General features: G+C 38.8%; 1 protein-coding gene across 2 annotated transcripts in view; it reads left to right on the forward strand.

The window, feature by feature from the left end:
- The window catches only part of AMPH (amphiphysin), a 340,422-nt gene that overhangs the window by 225,083 nt on the left and 100,737 nt on the right, over positions 1-14,602 (forward strand). For both annotated transcript variants that reach the window (XM_006887583.1, XM_006887584.1), the window contains exons 6-7: positions 9,945-10,052; positions 13,774-13,859. In XM_006887583.1, coding sequence (XP_006887645.1) covers positions 9,945-10,052; positions 13,774-13,859 — 194 coding nt within the window. The remainder of the gene's footprint in view (positions 1-9,944; positions 10,053-13,773; positions 13,860-14,602) is intronic.

Consider the following 14,602-nt stretch of genomic DNA (forward strand, 5'->3'; position numbering starts at 1 on the left):
ATTACCTCTTTACAGCAAATTCAAAGATTAGCTTTATACCACTTAGAAGAATGTTTGACCAAAAACAATTAAAACCAGGCTCTTAAATCACCTTTGTTATGCTGATGACACAGCTTTACTTGCTGAAGGTGAGGAGGACCTGAAGCACCTGTTGTAGACAAGTAGCCATCAATATGAAATGCATTGCAGTGTGAAGAAAATTAAAATCCTCACCACTAGATTGTTGAACAACATCACATCATGATAGATGGAGAAGAGATTGAGGCAGTCAATGATTTTATTTTACTTGGATCCACAATCAGTATACTTGGTACTAACAGTCAGGAGATCAAGAGATGTATGCACTGGGAAAGTTTGTAGCCACAGACTTCTCCAAATTATTGAGGAGCAGTGATGTCAATTATGGGACAGTTCAAACTTGATGCTACTCAGCAGAGTCCTGAAAAGCAATGTATCAGTTTAAGGACCTGAGTACACTTGATTCAAGCCATGGTCTTTTCAGTCACCTGCATTGCATCTGAGAGCTTCAAAGAATAAGAATGATCAAAGAATAATTGACACTTTGGCTTGTGGTGTTTGAGAAAGTACTGAGTATTTTATGGCCAAACATATTTATTTTGAAGTAAATGCAATCAGATTGCTCCTTAGAGGCAAGGACGGTGACGGTTCATCTCATGTACTTTTTCATATTGTTATGAGGGACTGTTACTTGGGAAGATGGAGTGTCAGTGGAAGAAGATGACTGTCAGGAAGCTTGATAGACACAATGAGTGTGCCAATGTTCTCAAGTCTGTCAGAGATGATAAGGAGGGCACAGGATAGTGTTTTCTTTCATGCCGTTGCTGTGATGAATACTTGACTCAATGGCTCTGAACAACAGCATGTGTGTAAAAGTTGAACAATGAATAAAGATCACAGATGAACTTAATTTTTAGTATTAAAGAGAGTACTGAAACTTTCATGGACTTTAAAAAAAAACACCAAACATGTCTGTCTTGGATGAAGTATATTCAGAATGTTCTTATAGGAAGGGATGGTGAAAGCTTGCCTCACGTGCCTTTGGGCATGTTGTCAGGAAAGGGCAGTCTGTGGAAAAAACATCATGCTTGGAAAGGTGGAGGATCAGAGGAGAGGAAGACCATCAACAAGATGGATTGTCACAGTGACTGTCAACATGGCCTTGAATTTTTCAGAGATGGTGAGGATGGCACAGGATAGGCAACGTTTCAGATCTGTTGTTTTTGGTGTTGCTATGAGTCGTAGTTGCATCAGTGGCACCTGAAAGCAATGTTAAAGCTCCTTTCTTTGTGTTATGACACAGTTTTCTAAAAAAACAGAGAAGGCAACTTTCTTCCAGTATTTTGAGTGTTTTCCAATGTTACAGACACCTCTCTAGCTCTATTTTAACAGTTTTCTGCTTCTGTCCACAAGGTTTTTACTGGCTATTTTTCCCCCCTAGATTTAGTCCTTTCCCCTGTCAGTTTTAATCAAAAAGCTCTGTTAAAATATATCCACCGTGGGTGAACCTATTTTTATTTGGAATACCAGTGGCATAGCTTCCATCAAAGCAACGTGAAGGCAACCACATCATGACATAATGTGCACGAGTACTGTTGTGCAACAAAGGGCAAACTTTATGTGTTATGAGTTTTCTATCACCATAAACCAAAACTTAGGAAAGATCCGGTGTGAAAAACATTGTATATGAACTTTGTAAGTATAAAATAAAAATTTTATATATAAAAAAAACCCTCCTTAGTACCTCTTAGCAATTACCTCATAACTGGCCTTGGTAATGCAGCGTAATTCCTTTAAGCTACACACACTTTATAGCATATGTCAAAACTTCACTTCCAAAACTCTCTTGAGTAGTATTCTGTTGTTTGTGTATACTAGATTTTGGTTATTCATGGGCCCATTGGTAATCATTTGTGTTGTGTCCACCATTTGGCTCTTGTGAATAGTGCAACAGTAAACAGTGATGTCAGATATCTGTTTGAATCTCTACTTTCAATTTCTTGGGGTGCATATAAGGAGTGAAATTATGTCACATGGTAGTTCTATTTTTAGTTGTGATTTCCCCCCCCCCTCAATAACCTAGAACAATAGAGGAAGAAGGAGCATCAGGAATAGGAAAAGGAAATGAAATGTATGACCTAACTGCTTCCTTTACCCATATGTTATTTAGCTCGAAGGGTCGTTCCAGTTCAGCATCTGAAGAGTATCTCAGTGTTACTTTCTCAGGAAATCTTTCAGTCCCATTTCATTAGGTCTAGTCTTTTTTCCTTGTTGGAGTTTGATAGTCTCTTCCACACCTCCTCCCTTCTTTTAGGCTTCATCCATTGTACCTGTCATCAGAATGATTGGTGGTAGTAGCCTGGCCTCACCAAGGTCTCAGGACAGATGATAGATGAATGTTTATTGGTATTTATCCTTTCATTTAGAATTCTCTGAGTTTTTGGTACTTATACTTTGATGTCTCCATTACTGTATAACATATTCAGCAGTTATTTCTTCATGCCTCTCTTTTCCCTCTCCTCCTCTTGAAGGAATTTACACTTCTCCCTTTATGCTTAATTTCTCATATATCTGTGATCGCTGTGGAGTACAAATGGTTAAACATGTGGCTGTTAACTGAAAGCTGTCTATAGGAGCCCACCCAGAGTTCCTCAGAAGACAGGCCTGGTGGTCTGCTTCCATGAAAATCTTGCAGAGCAATTGTTCTCTGCACACATGGGGTTATGAGTTAGAAGCAATTCTACAACAACTAACAAGAACAGTATCACCAGCCCAATTCAGTGTGACCTAAATTTTGATGCATTTTTATTTTTTAAGTTTCAGGTTTCAATATTTTAAAAAAATTATTTAATTTTGTTGTTGTTATGTGCCGTCAGTCACTTGCAACTCATAGCAACCCTATATAGAGTATCTTTGAACTCTGCCCTGCTCTGAGCCAGTCTCACAGACTCTGAAACATCTATTGCCAATGCCCTAGTTACTGTGTGAATCTGTCTCATTTGAGGTCTTCCTCTCCTGCACTGTCCCTCCATATTTCCAATCATGATAGCCTTCTCCAGGGACTGGTTGCTGCTGGCCACATGCCCAAAGTATATAAGAGAGAGTCTCAAAATCCTTGCCTCCCAGAATTGAGAACTCAGAAATAGACTGTGCTATCTATGGTCAACAGATATTTGACAAAGAAATCAAAGCTATCAAATGGGGAAATAATAATCTCTTCAACAGATGGTGATGGCAAAACTGGACTTCCACCTACAGAAACAGGATCCACATCCCACATCATATACAAAAATCAACTCAAGATGGACCAGAGACCTGGGAGTAAAGCCCAAAACCATAACATTCATAAGAGATAAACTGAGATCAAGCTTAGAAGCCCCAGTCCAAGGTATAAAGAGACTGCAAAATACAACCAGAAATGCACAATCTAAACAGGATAAAATTGATACATTGGACCATCTAAGATTAAATCTCTGTGCACATCAAAAACTTTTCCCAACAGGATGAAAAGAAAACCAACAGACATGGAACAAACATTTGCTAATACCATCTCAGACATGAGTCTTACAACAAAAGTTTATAGAATATTCGTAGGCCTCCACAAGAATAAGACTGGTAACCCAATTACAAAATGGGCAAAACACATGGAAAAAAAGTCATAGAGGAAGATATTTCAATGACAAACAGAACATGAAGAAATGCTCCAAATCACTGGCAATAAGAGAGATGCAAATAAAAACCACAGTGAGGTACCATCTCACGCTAGTAAGAGCTGCAAAGTTTAACAGGGAAACAAGTAATAGATGTTGGAGAAGATGTGGCAAGAAAGGAACTCTTACACATTGTTGGTGGGATTGTAAAATGGTGCAACCATTCTGGAAAGCAATTTGGTGCTTCCTCAAAAAGCGAAACATAGAAATTCCATATGACCCAGCTATTCCACTACTTGGAATATATCCTGAGAATATGAGAACTGAGGCACAAACTGGTATTTGTACACCAGTGTTCGTAGCAACATTATTTACCATTGCAAGAACATGTAAACAGCCCAAATGTCCAACCACAAATGAATGGATTAAGAAATTATGGTACATTCACACAGTGGAATACTATGCAGCATGCAGGAGCAATAACTTTGTAAATAATTACCTAAATTGGGAGGGACTGGAGAGCATTATGTTGAGTGAACTAACTCAGTTGCACAAGGATAAATATTGTACAAAACCATTATTGTAGAATGAGTATAAGGATCCAAGAGGGGTGGGAGAGGCTGGAAGCAGAAGGATGTGGATGTGCAGGGGGCGAGGGGAATTAATCATTAGGTTGTACAGTTTGGTGGGGGAGGGTGAAGGAAATGGAGAGAATTTGTTTGAATCTATATTCAAGTTTTGTAAATCAACTAGTTGTTGTTGTTGTTGCTAGGTGCCTTTGAGTCATAGATGACTCATAGCAGCCCTATGAACAAAAGGCCTGAGCATTGTTCATAGAGTTTCCAGAGGCAAGCCATTTCGGAAGTGGATGCTACTCCTACTTCCAAGCTTGTTTTAATTGAGAAGCTCCACAAAACACTGTCCATCATGGGTAACCATTATCACATTTGGCACATCAGTGTCACAGTGTTTAGCATCACAGCAACCACAAGTTACCTCAGTACAGCAATGCACAGACCACCACTATACCACCTAGAAGAATGTTTGACAGAAAAACAATTTGAGCCAAGCCTGAGTGCCACAGATTAAAATCACCCACTTTGGGCTTGGTAGTATAACTTTTTGTCCACTAGGCCAGTGTAACTCTCTCTATGTTGTTGTTTTTATTGTAGTTAGGTGCCATCGAGTCATCCAGGAATGACATGTTCACCTGCTCCTCCCCTCTCTCCTGGGTGGAAGAGCAGTCCTGAACATCAGACACAAGCCCGAAAAAGCACATAACCCCCAAAACATGCTATTGCTTGTACAAGTGCACCACCATGCTCAGGCAGCAAGAAGTCACAGAAACTCTAGTTGGAGGGGGGGGGGTTAAATCCTTGCCTCCAAGGAGCAGCCTGGTTTCACTCTCTCCAGAACAGACTTGATTGTTCTCTTGGTGGTCTATGGTATGCACAATACTCTTCTTTAGCACCACAACTCAAAGATATTGATTCTTCCTCTGTCATCCCTAGTCATTGTTCATCTCTCTGATGTATAGCAAGTAATTGTGAAGACTGTGATCTGTACAAGGCACACCTTAGTCTTTAGACTGACATTATTGCTCTTCAGCACTTTGGGGAGGCCCTGACAGCAGACTTCCCCCATGTAATCAGTTTTTTGATTTCCTTAGTGCTGGTGCCAAGAGTATTGATTGTGTAAGTGAGCAAGATGAAATTGTTAACATCTTTAATCTCTTCTCTATCCATCATGGTTCTGCCACTTGGCCCAGTGGTGAGAATCTTTGTCTTCTTGATGTTAGGCTTCAAACCATATTGAAGACTACAATGTTAGACCACCTAAATTTTGGCAACAAGATAGTATCATTGCATAATGCAGGTTTTTGATGAATCTTCCTCTAATTCTGATGCTACGTTCCTCCTCATAAATTCAGCCTCCTGAGTGATCTGTTCAGCATGTAGATTTAAAAGGTATGAAGCCAAAATGCATCCCTGACAGGATCCTTCCTGATTTTGAACCATGCGGTGTTCCCTTACACTGTTCAGAGGACTGTTTCCCGGTCTAAGTATAGGTTTCTCATGAGCATAGTCAAGTGTTGTGGGATTCCCATTCTCCTCAAGTTCAACCACAATTTGTTCTGATCCACATACTCAAATGTGTTGCATAGTCAATGAAACACTGATAGACGTTCCTCTGATACTCTCTGCTTTCAATTCAGATACATCTGACATTGGTGATAATGCCTTTGGTGCCACGGCCTCTTAATCCAGGCTGTATTTCTAGTAGTTCTCTGTCAGTGTACTGTTCCAGTTGTTTTTTAATAATCTTCAGCAGGTTTTTGCTTGTGTGTAGTATCAGTGATAATGTTTGATAATTTCTATACTCTTGTCAACCCACCCTTTTTTGGAATGGGAACAAACACAGATATCTTCCAGAAAGCTGGCCAGGCATTTGTCCTCCATATGTCTTGGCACAACCAGGTGAGCATATCCAGGGCAGAATCTGTTGAAAGTTTTCAATTTTTATTGCATCAATTCCAGGCACCTTGTTTTTGCCAGTTCCTTCAGAGCATCTTGAACTTTCTCCTTCATCACCATTGTCTCTTGATCATATGTTGTTTCATGAAATTCTCCTGCGTCAGCCAGTTCTTTTTGATTTAGTGACTCTGTGTGCTCCTTCCGTTTTCTTTTACTTATGTGACTGCTTCTTCGATATGCTGCCTATAGCATCCTTTACTATTGCAACTCAAGTCTGGAATTTATTCTTCAGTTCCATCAGCTTTAGAAATGCCAGGTGAGTTCGGTGCTTTTGGTTTCTGGCTCTAGGTCTTTGCATATTTTATTATAATACTTTGCGTTATCTTCCTAAGTTGCCCTTTGAAATCTTCTGTTTAACTCTTTAACTTCTTGATTCCTTCTCTTTGATTTGACTTCTTGGCACTCCAGAGCAATCAGTAGTCAAGAGTCTCTACTGACATTCATCTCAGTCTTTTCTTCCTCCTGTCTTTGCAATGATTTTGTGCATTCATCCTGAATGATATTCTTGATATCCTCCCACAACTCATGTGGTCTTCATTCATTAGTGTTCATGTCTCAAATATGTTCCTGAGATGATTTTTAAATTCAAGTGTGATAGACTCAAGGTCAAATTTTGGTTCTTGTGGATGTTATTTGATTATTTTTAACTATAGTTTCAACTTGCATATAAGTAGTTTATGATCTGTTCCACAGTCAGCACCTGGCCTAGTTTGCACAGCTGATACTGAGCTTCTCCAGTGATTTTTTCCACAGATGTAATCTATCTGATTCCTTTGTAGACTGTCAGGGGAAGTCCATGTGTACAGTTGTCATTTATGTTTCTTATGAAAGGTATTTACGATGAATAAATCATTGATTGTGTAAAATTCTATCATTCTGTCTGTCACCAAGTCTGCTTTTTGACTGTTGATTCATTTTCCTTGTTCCCAACTTTTGCACACTAGTTACCTATTATTATTAATGCATCTTGGTTGCATGTTCAAATACAGAAGTTGGTAAAAGTCATCTAGGTCCTCCTTTTTGGCTCTGGTTGTTGGCACATTTATTTGAATGATAGTGGGTTTAGTAAGTCTTGCTTGTATGCATATGGCTAGTAGCCTATTGCTCACAACATTGTATTTCAAGATAGATCTAGAAATGGTTTTTTTAACTATGAATGTGACCTTGTTTTTTGCCACATTTTCATCTCTAGTGTAGTAGATCATACGATTTTTTGACTCATAATGTCTGTGTCAATACATCTCATTTTTCCAATGTCTAGTGTGTCAATATTTAAATTAAAATCATAAATATGAAATTATTTCATGGAAATAATTTTTCTACCTGTCTTCACATACAATGTTTCTTTCTCCAGCTGTGCTAAGCTGAATGCTCAACCTGACATTTAAGGAATTTTTATATTTCTATTTGCATCTTTGGTAAAGTTTCTGTAACTCTGTTGACATTACTATTTGCAAGCATACACACACATATTTTTATAAAATTATGTTTGAAATAATTGAATATAGTTTTTTCAAATTCTTTTGTGATGTTTCTAACACCTAGGTCTGATTCTTTTCATTGTTTTCTCTCTTTTCATGAGTTGTTTTTGTACATTTTAAATTTTATTATCAAATGACAGGCATAACGGGACTTTAAAGAGAAGACTGAGAGAGATATTTACACCTGGAATTAAGGCTGCCTTTTAGTCAGCCCTACTGAATTGGAGTCAGCCTATAAAAAGAAGCTGTATTTGGAGGGTTTTTAAAAATAAAGTTATTTTAGTGCACTACAGATTTTAAAAGACGCTTGGAAGGAGGAGTGGCATCCATTTCCATAATAGCTTGCCTCCAGAAACCCTAAGAACCTGGAGAGAGGATGAGAGACACCCAGGCGTCGAGGACTCTCCTTCATAGGGTTGCTATGAGTCGCCTACGACTCGACGGCACTTAACAACAAGTGGGCTGCTGATACTTTGTACTTATACTTATTGATGATATTTGAAGATATTAAGATTGAGGTCTGGTTCTTATTTCTCCTTTGATGTTAAATAGGTGGAACCTGATTGATAAGGAAGTATTAGTGTTCCTGAATACTCTAAATTTAGACTATTCATGCATACTTGCATTGTAGAGGAAATAGGATTTTCTGTTCTCTTTTGCCCAGGTAATGCCTGCCTAGTCTCTGTGCTTGGTCTTGTATGTGTATGTGTGTGGTTAGTCTTAACCCTGGAGATTTTTTCCCCTTTTCCCAAGTAGTAGCAGAGTTCTGCTTAACATGAAAGTAGGATATTGGTTGCAAGAAGGCTTTATGCCCTTTCCCCAGAATTGAAGATTTTCTAAAACTTATAATTGGAACTCTGGTGGCCTGATAGAGACTTATGCTGCCAATACAAAAGCAGTCTGTTCTAATCCACCAACTGCCCCCTTAGGAGGAAGATGGGCAGTCTCCTCTTGTGTCTGTTTACTGCCTTTGAAAGCTCAGTGAAGGTCAGCTCTAACTTGGTTCTGACTCAGCGGCACTGAGGGAGTGGAATCTGCTTGTAACAGTGATCTTTGCCTAAGTCCAAAGAGCCAGAATGATAGCTGCCCCTCCCTTAGAGCCAAATAGATTTGCTTCTTCTCCTCCAGAAGCAGTGGATATTTTTCTTTATCATTTAGGCAGGGGAAATTTGCTGCTTTCTCCTCAAGTGGCTTTATGATTTTGCTTTTTAAGAGCAAAGGGTCCAGGCAAATGGCTTTCCTAGTACCTATAAATCTTTTAATTTACACATGAAATCCTCACTCTGATTTCCTACCTCCAGACCTTCTCATAGCATCTAGTAGATGCCCATAGAAAAGAGCTTTACTCTAAGTTCAGTCTCTCTTTGTATTTTCTATAAGTGCATCCTCCATTTGTATTTTAAACTGCACAACTATTACATATGTAACCATTTGCTACACTAGATCTTTAACAATTTATTAAAATGTAACTGACCTTTTCTTGTTAACTTATATGATGGTCATAAATTTTTGTTTTTCTCAAACAGTAAATGTTGTATATAATCATACCCCTTCTGGAAATCACTTCTCTGTTGTAGTTTAGAATACTGCAATTTAGTTGCACTCTGATTTTATAGATTGTCTAGATTTGTTTCTTGTTAAAAGAAGTATAAGTAAATCCAAAGTCTCTGTAAATATTCATTGAAATTAATAATAAAGTTTTCAAAAAAGGATGAGTAAAAATTTTGCAGCTTTTATATATATATATGTGTGTGTATATACACACACACATACATACATACATACATACATACATACATACACACACACACACACATCAATTCAACTCTTTGCTATCAATTTGGAATGACTCCTGCTGGGTGGCCCTCCAGTGGGTTTTTGAAGGTTTAATTGCATGGGAGGAGATTGCCCAGCTCTCTCCTATGAAGTTGCTGCTGGATTCAAACTGCCATAGAAGAGTAGCCTTTGAATTTGCACCATAACTCTTTACAGACTATATACACCACCTGAGCTCCCAAAATACATGATAGTATATTTAAAAAACTCCTTAGGTGATTCTAATGAACATAGCATTGGAACTTCTCAACAAGATTTCTTATGAAGTAAATACATTTATACAACTCTTGTTAGCATAAATTAGTGTTGTTGGAATTATAAACCAAATCCTATAATAACTCCAATCAAGGTGAAAGTATGTTGACAACCAAAAAGAGGCCAGATGACCACATGTTTCTCTTAGTGTGTCTGTTTTATGTTGACAGAATCGCATTGCAAAGCGGAGCAGGAAGCTGGTCGATTATGACAGTGCTCGGCACCATTTGGAGGCTTTGCAGAGCTCCAAAAGGAAGGATGAGGGTCGAATCTCTAAGGTAAGGGTGTATGTATGTAGTTTTATGCCACTGTTGGCACCTGCTGTTTGTTTTATTACACATAGTAACTTTGATTTTTAAAATTAAATATTTCCCTTTTTGTACGTTGATATGTGGTGTTTCTGGATTACTTTTCACAAGATTTTAAATAAGATTTTTATTGGTGTTTTATTTTAGGAAATTATTTTAGTGGCACTTACTATGTATACTAGTAACTTAAAGGTGCTGCCTAACTCAAGGTACCTACCAACTAGCCCCCCTGATCTTGTCGCCTCCTGTGTAACTTATAGCCTTTGAAAACCTGCTGGAGGGTCAGCTGTGGGTCGATTCCGACTCAGTGGCAAACAATAACAGCATATGCTTACACACGGGAGCTCTGGTGGCTTTAGTGGTAAAGAGGTAAACTCCCAACCCTGAAGCATGTGATTCAAATCCTCCAGGAGAAAGATGGGCAGTCACTTCCCATGTGATTTATTGTCCCTGAAAATCCTCTGAGGGTCAGCTGCGAGTCAGTTCTGACTTAATGGTACACAATAGTAACCACATATGTTTAAAAAAAGAGTTTTGGTGGTTCCTTAGGTACTGTCTAATGGATTAGCTGTGGACTGAAGTTTTCCAGCCTCCCCATGGGAGAAAGACAGTCAGTATCCTGTACTGATTTACAGCCTCAGAGACATAGTGAAGGGCCTTTATGCCTCTAAACCGACTGGTTTACACACATGTGGTCTCTCTCTATCACATATTTGAGCATATTTTCTTACTGTTTAAAGAATTGAGTTGAATCATTCAATGGCTCTCATTGCCTATTAAAGGCTGACTTTGTTAGGCTAGCATGTTGGACTTTCACAATTTATTTATAGTTCATTTGTATCCGCTTTCAGACCCTTTCTGCCTTTTCTTTCCTTTCCCTGTATCCATTTCCCAAGCTCCAGCCTCCGTGACAATACATAACAACAGCTCGCATTCACTGCAGGTCTCATGCCCAGGCACCATGTTCGACATGTCATCTGCATTAGACCTGATAAGAAACCAATTGTTCTTGAGTCAATTTGGACCCATAATACCACTATGGGAGAGAACTGAATTTTTTCCACAGGGTTTCTGGCTTTAAATATTACAGAAATAGACCACCATATCTTTCTCCTGGAGAAGCTTTTGGTTAGCACCTGAACCTGTGAGGCAGTCCAGACTATCTCAGTTTTATGGATGAAGAGTCTGAGATAAATAATAAATAAAAAAATAAAAAACAAACAAAAAACAAAACAACCTGCATTATGCAGATAGCACAAGCTTGTTACAAAAGGAGAAGAGAGTCTGAAGCATTTACTGCAAATGATCAAAAGCCTTCAGTATGGATTACCTCTCATTATCAAGAAAACAGAACTCCTTATCATGGCACCAACAGATGGCTTCCTGAGAGATGGAGAAAAGATAGTTCTCAAGGATTTCATTTTACTTCATTCTACAATCAACATCTATGGTAGTATCCATTGAGAAATCAAAAGGTGGGTTTCCCTGGGGAAATCTACTGTCAAGAACCTCTCCAAAGTACTAAAGAGCAAGGATGTCAGTATAACGACTAAGGTGCACAGGCTCCAAGCCATGGTAGCTTCAGTTGCAGCCTATGCATCTGAAAGCTGGACAACAAATGAAAAGGACAGAAGAATTGATACCTTTGAACTGTGAAGTTGGAGAAGAGTACTAAAAAGCCCGTGAACTGCCGGAAGAACAAAGAGGTCTATCTTGCAGAAAGTACAAGCAAGATGCTGCTTGAAACAAGACTGGGGGAACATACTTTGGGAAAGTTGTCAGTAGGGGTCAGTCCTTGGAAAAACATCCTGTGCTGGGAAAGATGGAAAGACAGAAGAGGAAAACCTTCCATAAGAAGGATTGACAGTGACGTAAGTAATGGACTCGGCATGTTGGAGACAGAGCTGATGGGGAGGACAGGGCAGAGTTCACATCTGCTTCTCACAGAGTCAGTGGCATCTAACAACAACAGGTGACCAAGACTCTGAATACAAATCCCAATGTGAATATATTTTATGCAAGACAATACAATTGAAATATAACCATGAAATTATGGACTGATTCTCTCTCATGTGTAAATACTTAAGCTTGAATAAATATTAATGCTAATAAAAAGAAAAGTGTTACATATAATCTTAACACATTTATTTTAATAAATCCTTACATAAAAATGTAAAAAAAAAGAGTCTGAGATAAATCACAGTGAAACAGTCTGACAAGATCACATAGCTAATACACAAGAATTCCAATCCAAATCAATTTTTTAATGCTTTCATCACCACAGTCTTTATTGTATACTTGCTTTAATATTCAGTTAAAATATTTTATTTTCTGAAGAACCAACTGTGTTCTCTGTACCATTTTGCCCAACAGACTCTTACTTGAGTCCCTCAGTCATAGAAGTTAATATAATGGTATCACCGAGTAATATAATTATTGAGACTTATTTTCTAGGCTGGGAAGTCATACTCAGTGTTCACAGAGTTAATGCTTTTTATTGTAAAATGAATGAGGAAACTGTGTTGTTGTGTTGTTATGTGCCATCGAGTCGCCTGCGACTCATAGCGACCCTATGTACAACAGCCCTAAACTCCGCTCTGTCCTGTGCCAATCGCACTGTCTCTGACACTCCCTTCCCAATTATCCCAGTCACTGAATCAATCCACCTCATAGAGGGCCTTCCCCTCCTGTGCCTGCCCTCCACCCTCCCAAGCATGATGTCCTTCTCCAAGGACCGATCTATCCTCACAACATGTCCAAAGTATGTTAGACGGAGCCTCAGAATCCTTGCCTCCAAGGAGCCACCTGGTTTAACCCTCTCCAGGACAAATCTGTTTGTTTTCCTAACAGTCCATGGTATTCTCAATACTCTTCTCCAGCACCACAGCTCAAAGGCATCAATTCTCCTTCTATCCTCCTTGGTCATTGTCCAACTCTCTGATGCATAACAGGTGATTGCTAAGACCATGGCCTGTATCAGACGCACCTTAGTCTCCAGAGAGACACCACTGCTATTCAGCACTTTGGAGAGGTCCCTAACAGACTTTCCCATGGCAATGCGCCTTTTAATTTCCTGGCAGCTGGTGCCAAGACTGTTGACTATGGAGCCAAGCAAACTAAAGCTGTGTACAATCTCAATCTCTTCACCATCCATCCTGATGCTGCCAATTGGTCCAGTGGTGAGAATCTTTGTCTTCTTGACATTGAGCCTCAATCCATATTGTAGGCTTCAGTCCTTGACACTCTGCAGCAGGCGCTTCAGGTCCTCCTCAGTTTCAGCAAGCAGGGTTGTGTCATCTGCATAACGCAGATTGTTGATAAATGGTCCACCAATCTTGACCCCACATTTCTCCTCATAGAGCCCAGCCTCCCGGATAATCTGTTCTGCATATAGGTTGAAAAGGTATGGAGATAGGATCTAACTTAAAATTAAAACATGAAGCATTAAAAAATTAAACATTAAAATTCATCAAGTTTTCCCAATTCCATGTATGAACCTGGAAATTTCAATTGTTTTAATTGAAAAATTAATATGGATTTTAATAAAATTTTCTCATTATTAAAATATTCCCAGGCAATTATAAAGAAATGCTAATTTTTATGTTAAAGAATACTGTTATATATAGAATTTACTCTTGTTATTATGTGATTCATTTTTTTTGTAGAAACAAATGTTATGTGTCATTTCTAGGCTGAAGAGGAATTTCAGAAAGCACAGAAAGTGTTTGAAGAATTTAATGTTGATTTACAAGAAGAGTTACCATCATTATGGTCAAGGTAAAGATATTTCTGTATGGATTGTTTAAGTATGGATTGTTTACCTTTTAGAAGTTTAAGGAAAGTATGTCTTTTGTCTGTATTGTCTATAATTCAATATTGTCCAGTGAAACTACACTATATAATGTACTATAACTACACTTCCAATATGGTAGATACTAATCACATGTGAGGAAGCTCTGACGGCCTAGTGTTAGGAGTTACACTGCCAAACCAAAGGTGGATGGTTCAAATCTGCCAGCTGTTCTGCGGGAGAAAGATAGGCACTCAACGTCCATACAATTTACTGACTCTGACAGTCTGCTGGAGAGTCAGTTATGATCTCTTCTGACTTGGTAGTACTTAACAATAACAACTACATATGATGGAACTATGGTGGCCTAATGGTATGGAACTTTACTACCAAACTGAAGGATTATTTTTCAGATCACAACCATGTTTGACTGTTGAGCACTTAAAATGGGACTAGTTTGCTGAAGAATGAATTTTTTTTTGGTTGTAAAATGCACTAATCTTTTATGTAACTTTAAAAAAAAATCATTTCCGCTCCCGGAAGCACGAGCAAGGCCGCCAGATGTGCAGACCGCGGAGGAGGAAGAAGAGATGGATACTCCAGACTCGGCCTCGAAGGTCTTCTGCAGCCGCATCCTGAGCATGGTGAATGCAGATGACGTCAACGCCATCATCCTGGCCCAGAAGAACATGCTGGACCGCTTTGAGAAGACCAATGAGATGCTACTGAA

This window comes from Elephantulus edwardii, unplaced genomic scaffold, assembly GCF_000299155.1.
Source record: "Elephantulus edwardii isolate Elephantulus edwardi_28Jun2011 unplaced genomic scaffold, EleEdw1.0 scaffold00059, whole genome shotgun sequence".
NCBI lineage: Eukaryota > Metazoa > Chordata > Mammalia > Macroscelidea > Macroscelididae > Elephantulus > Elephantulus edwardii.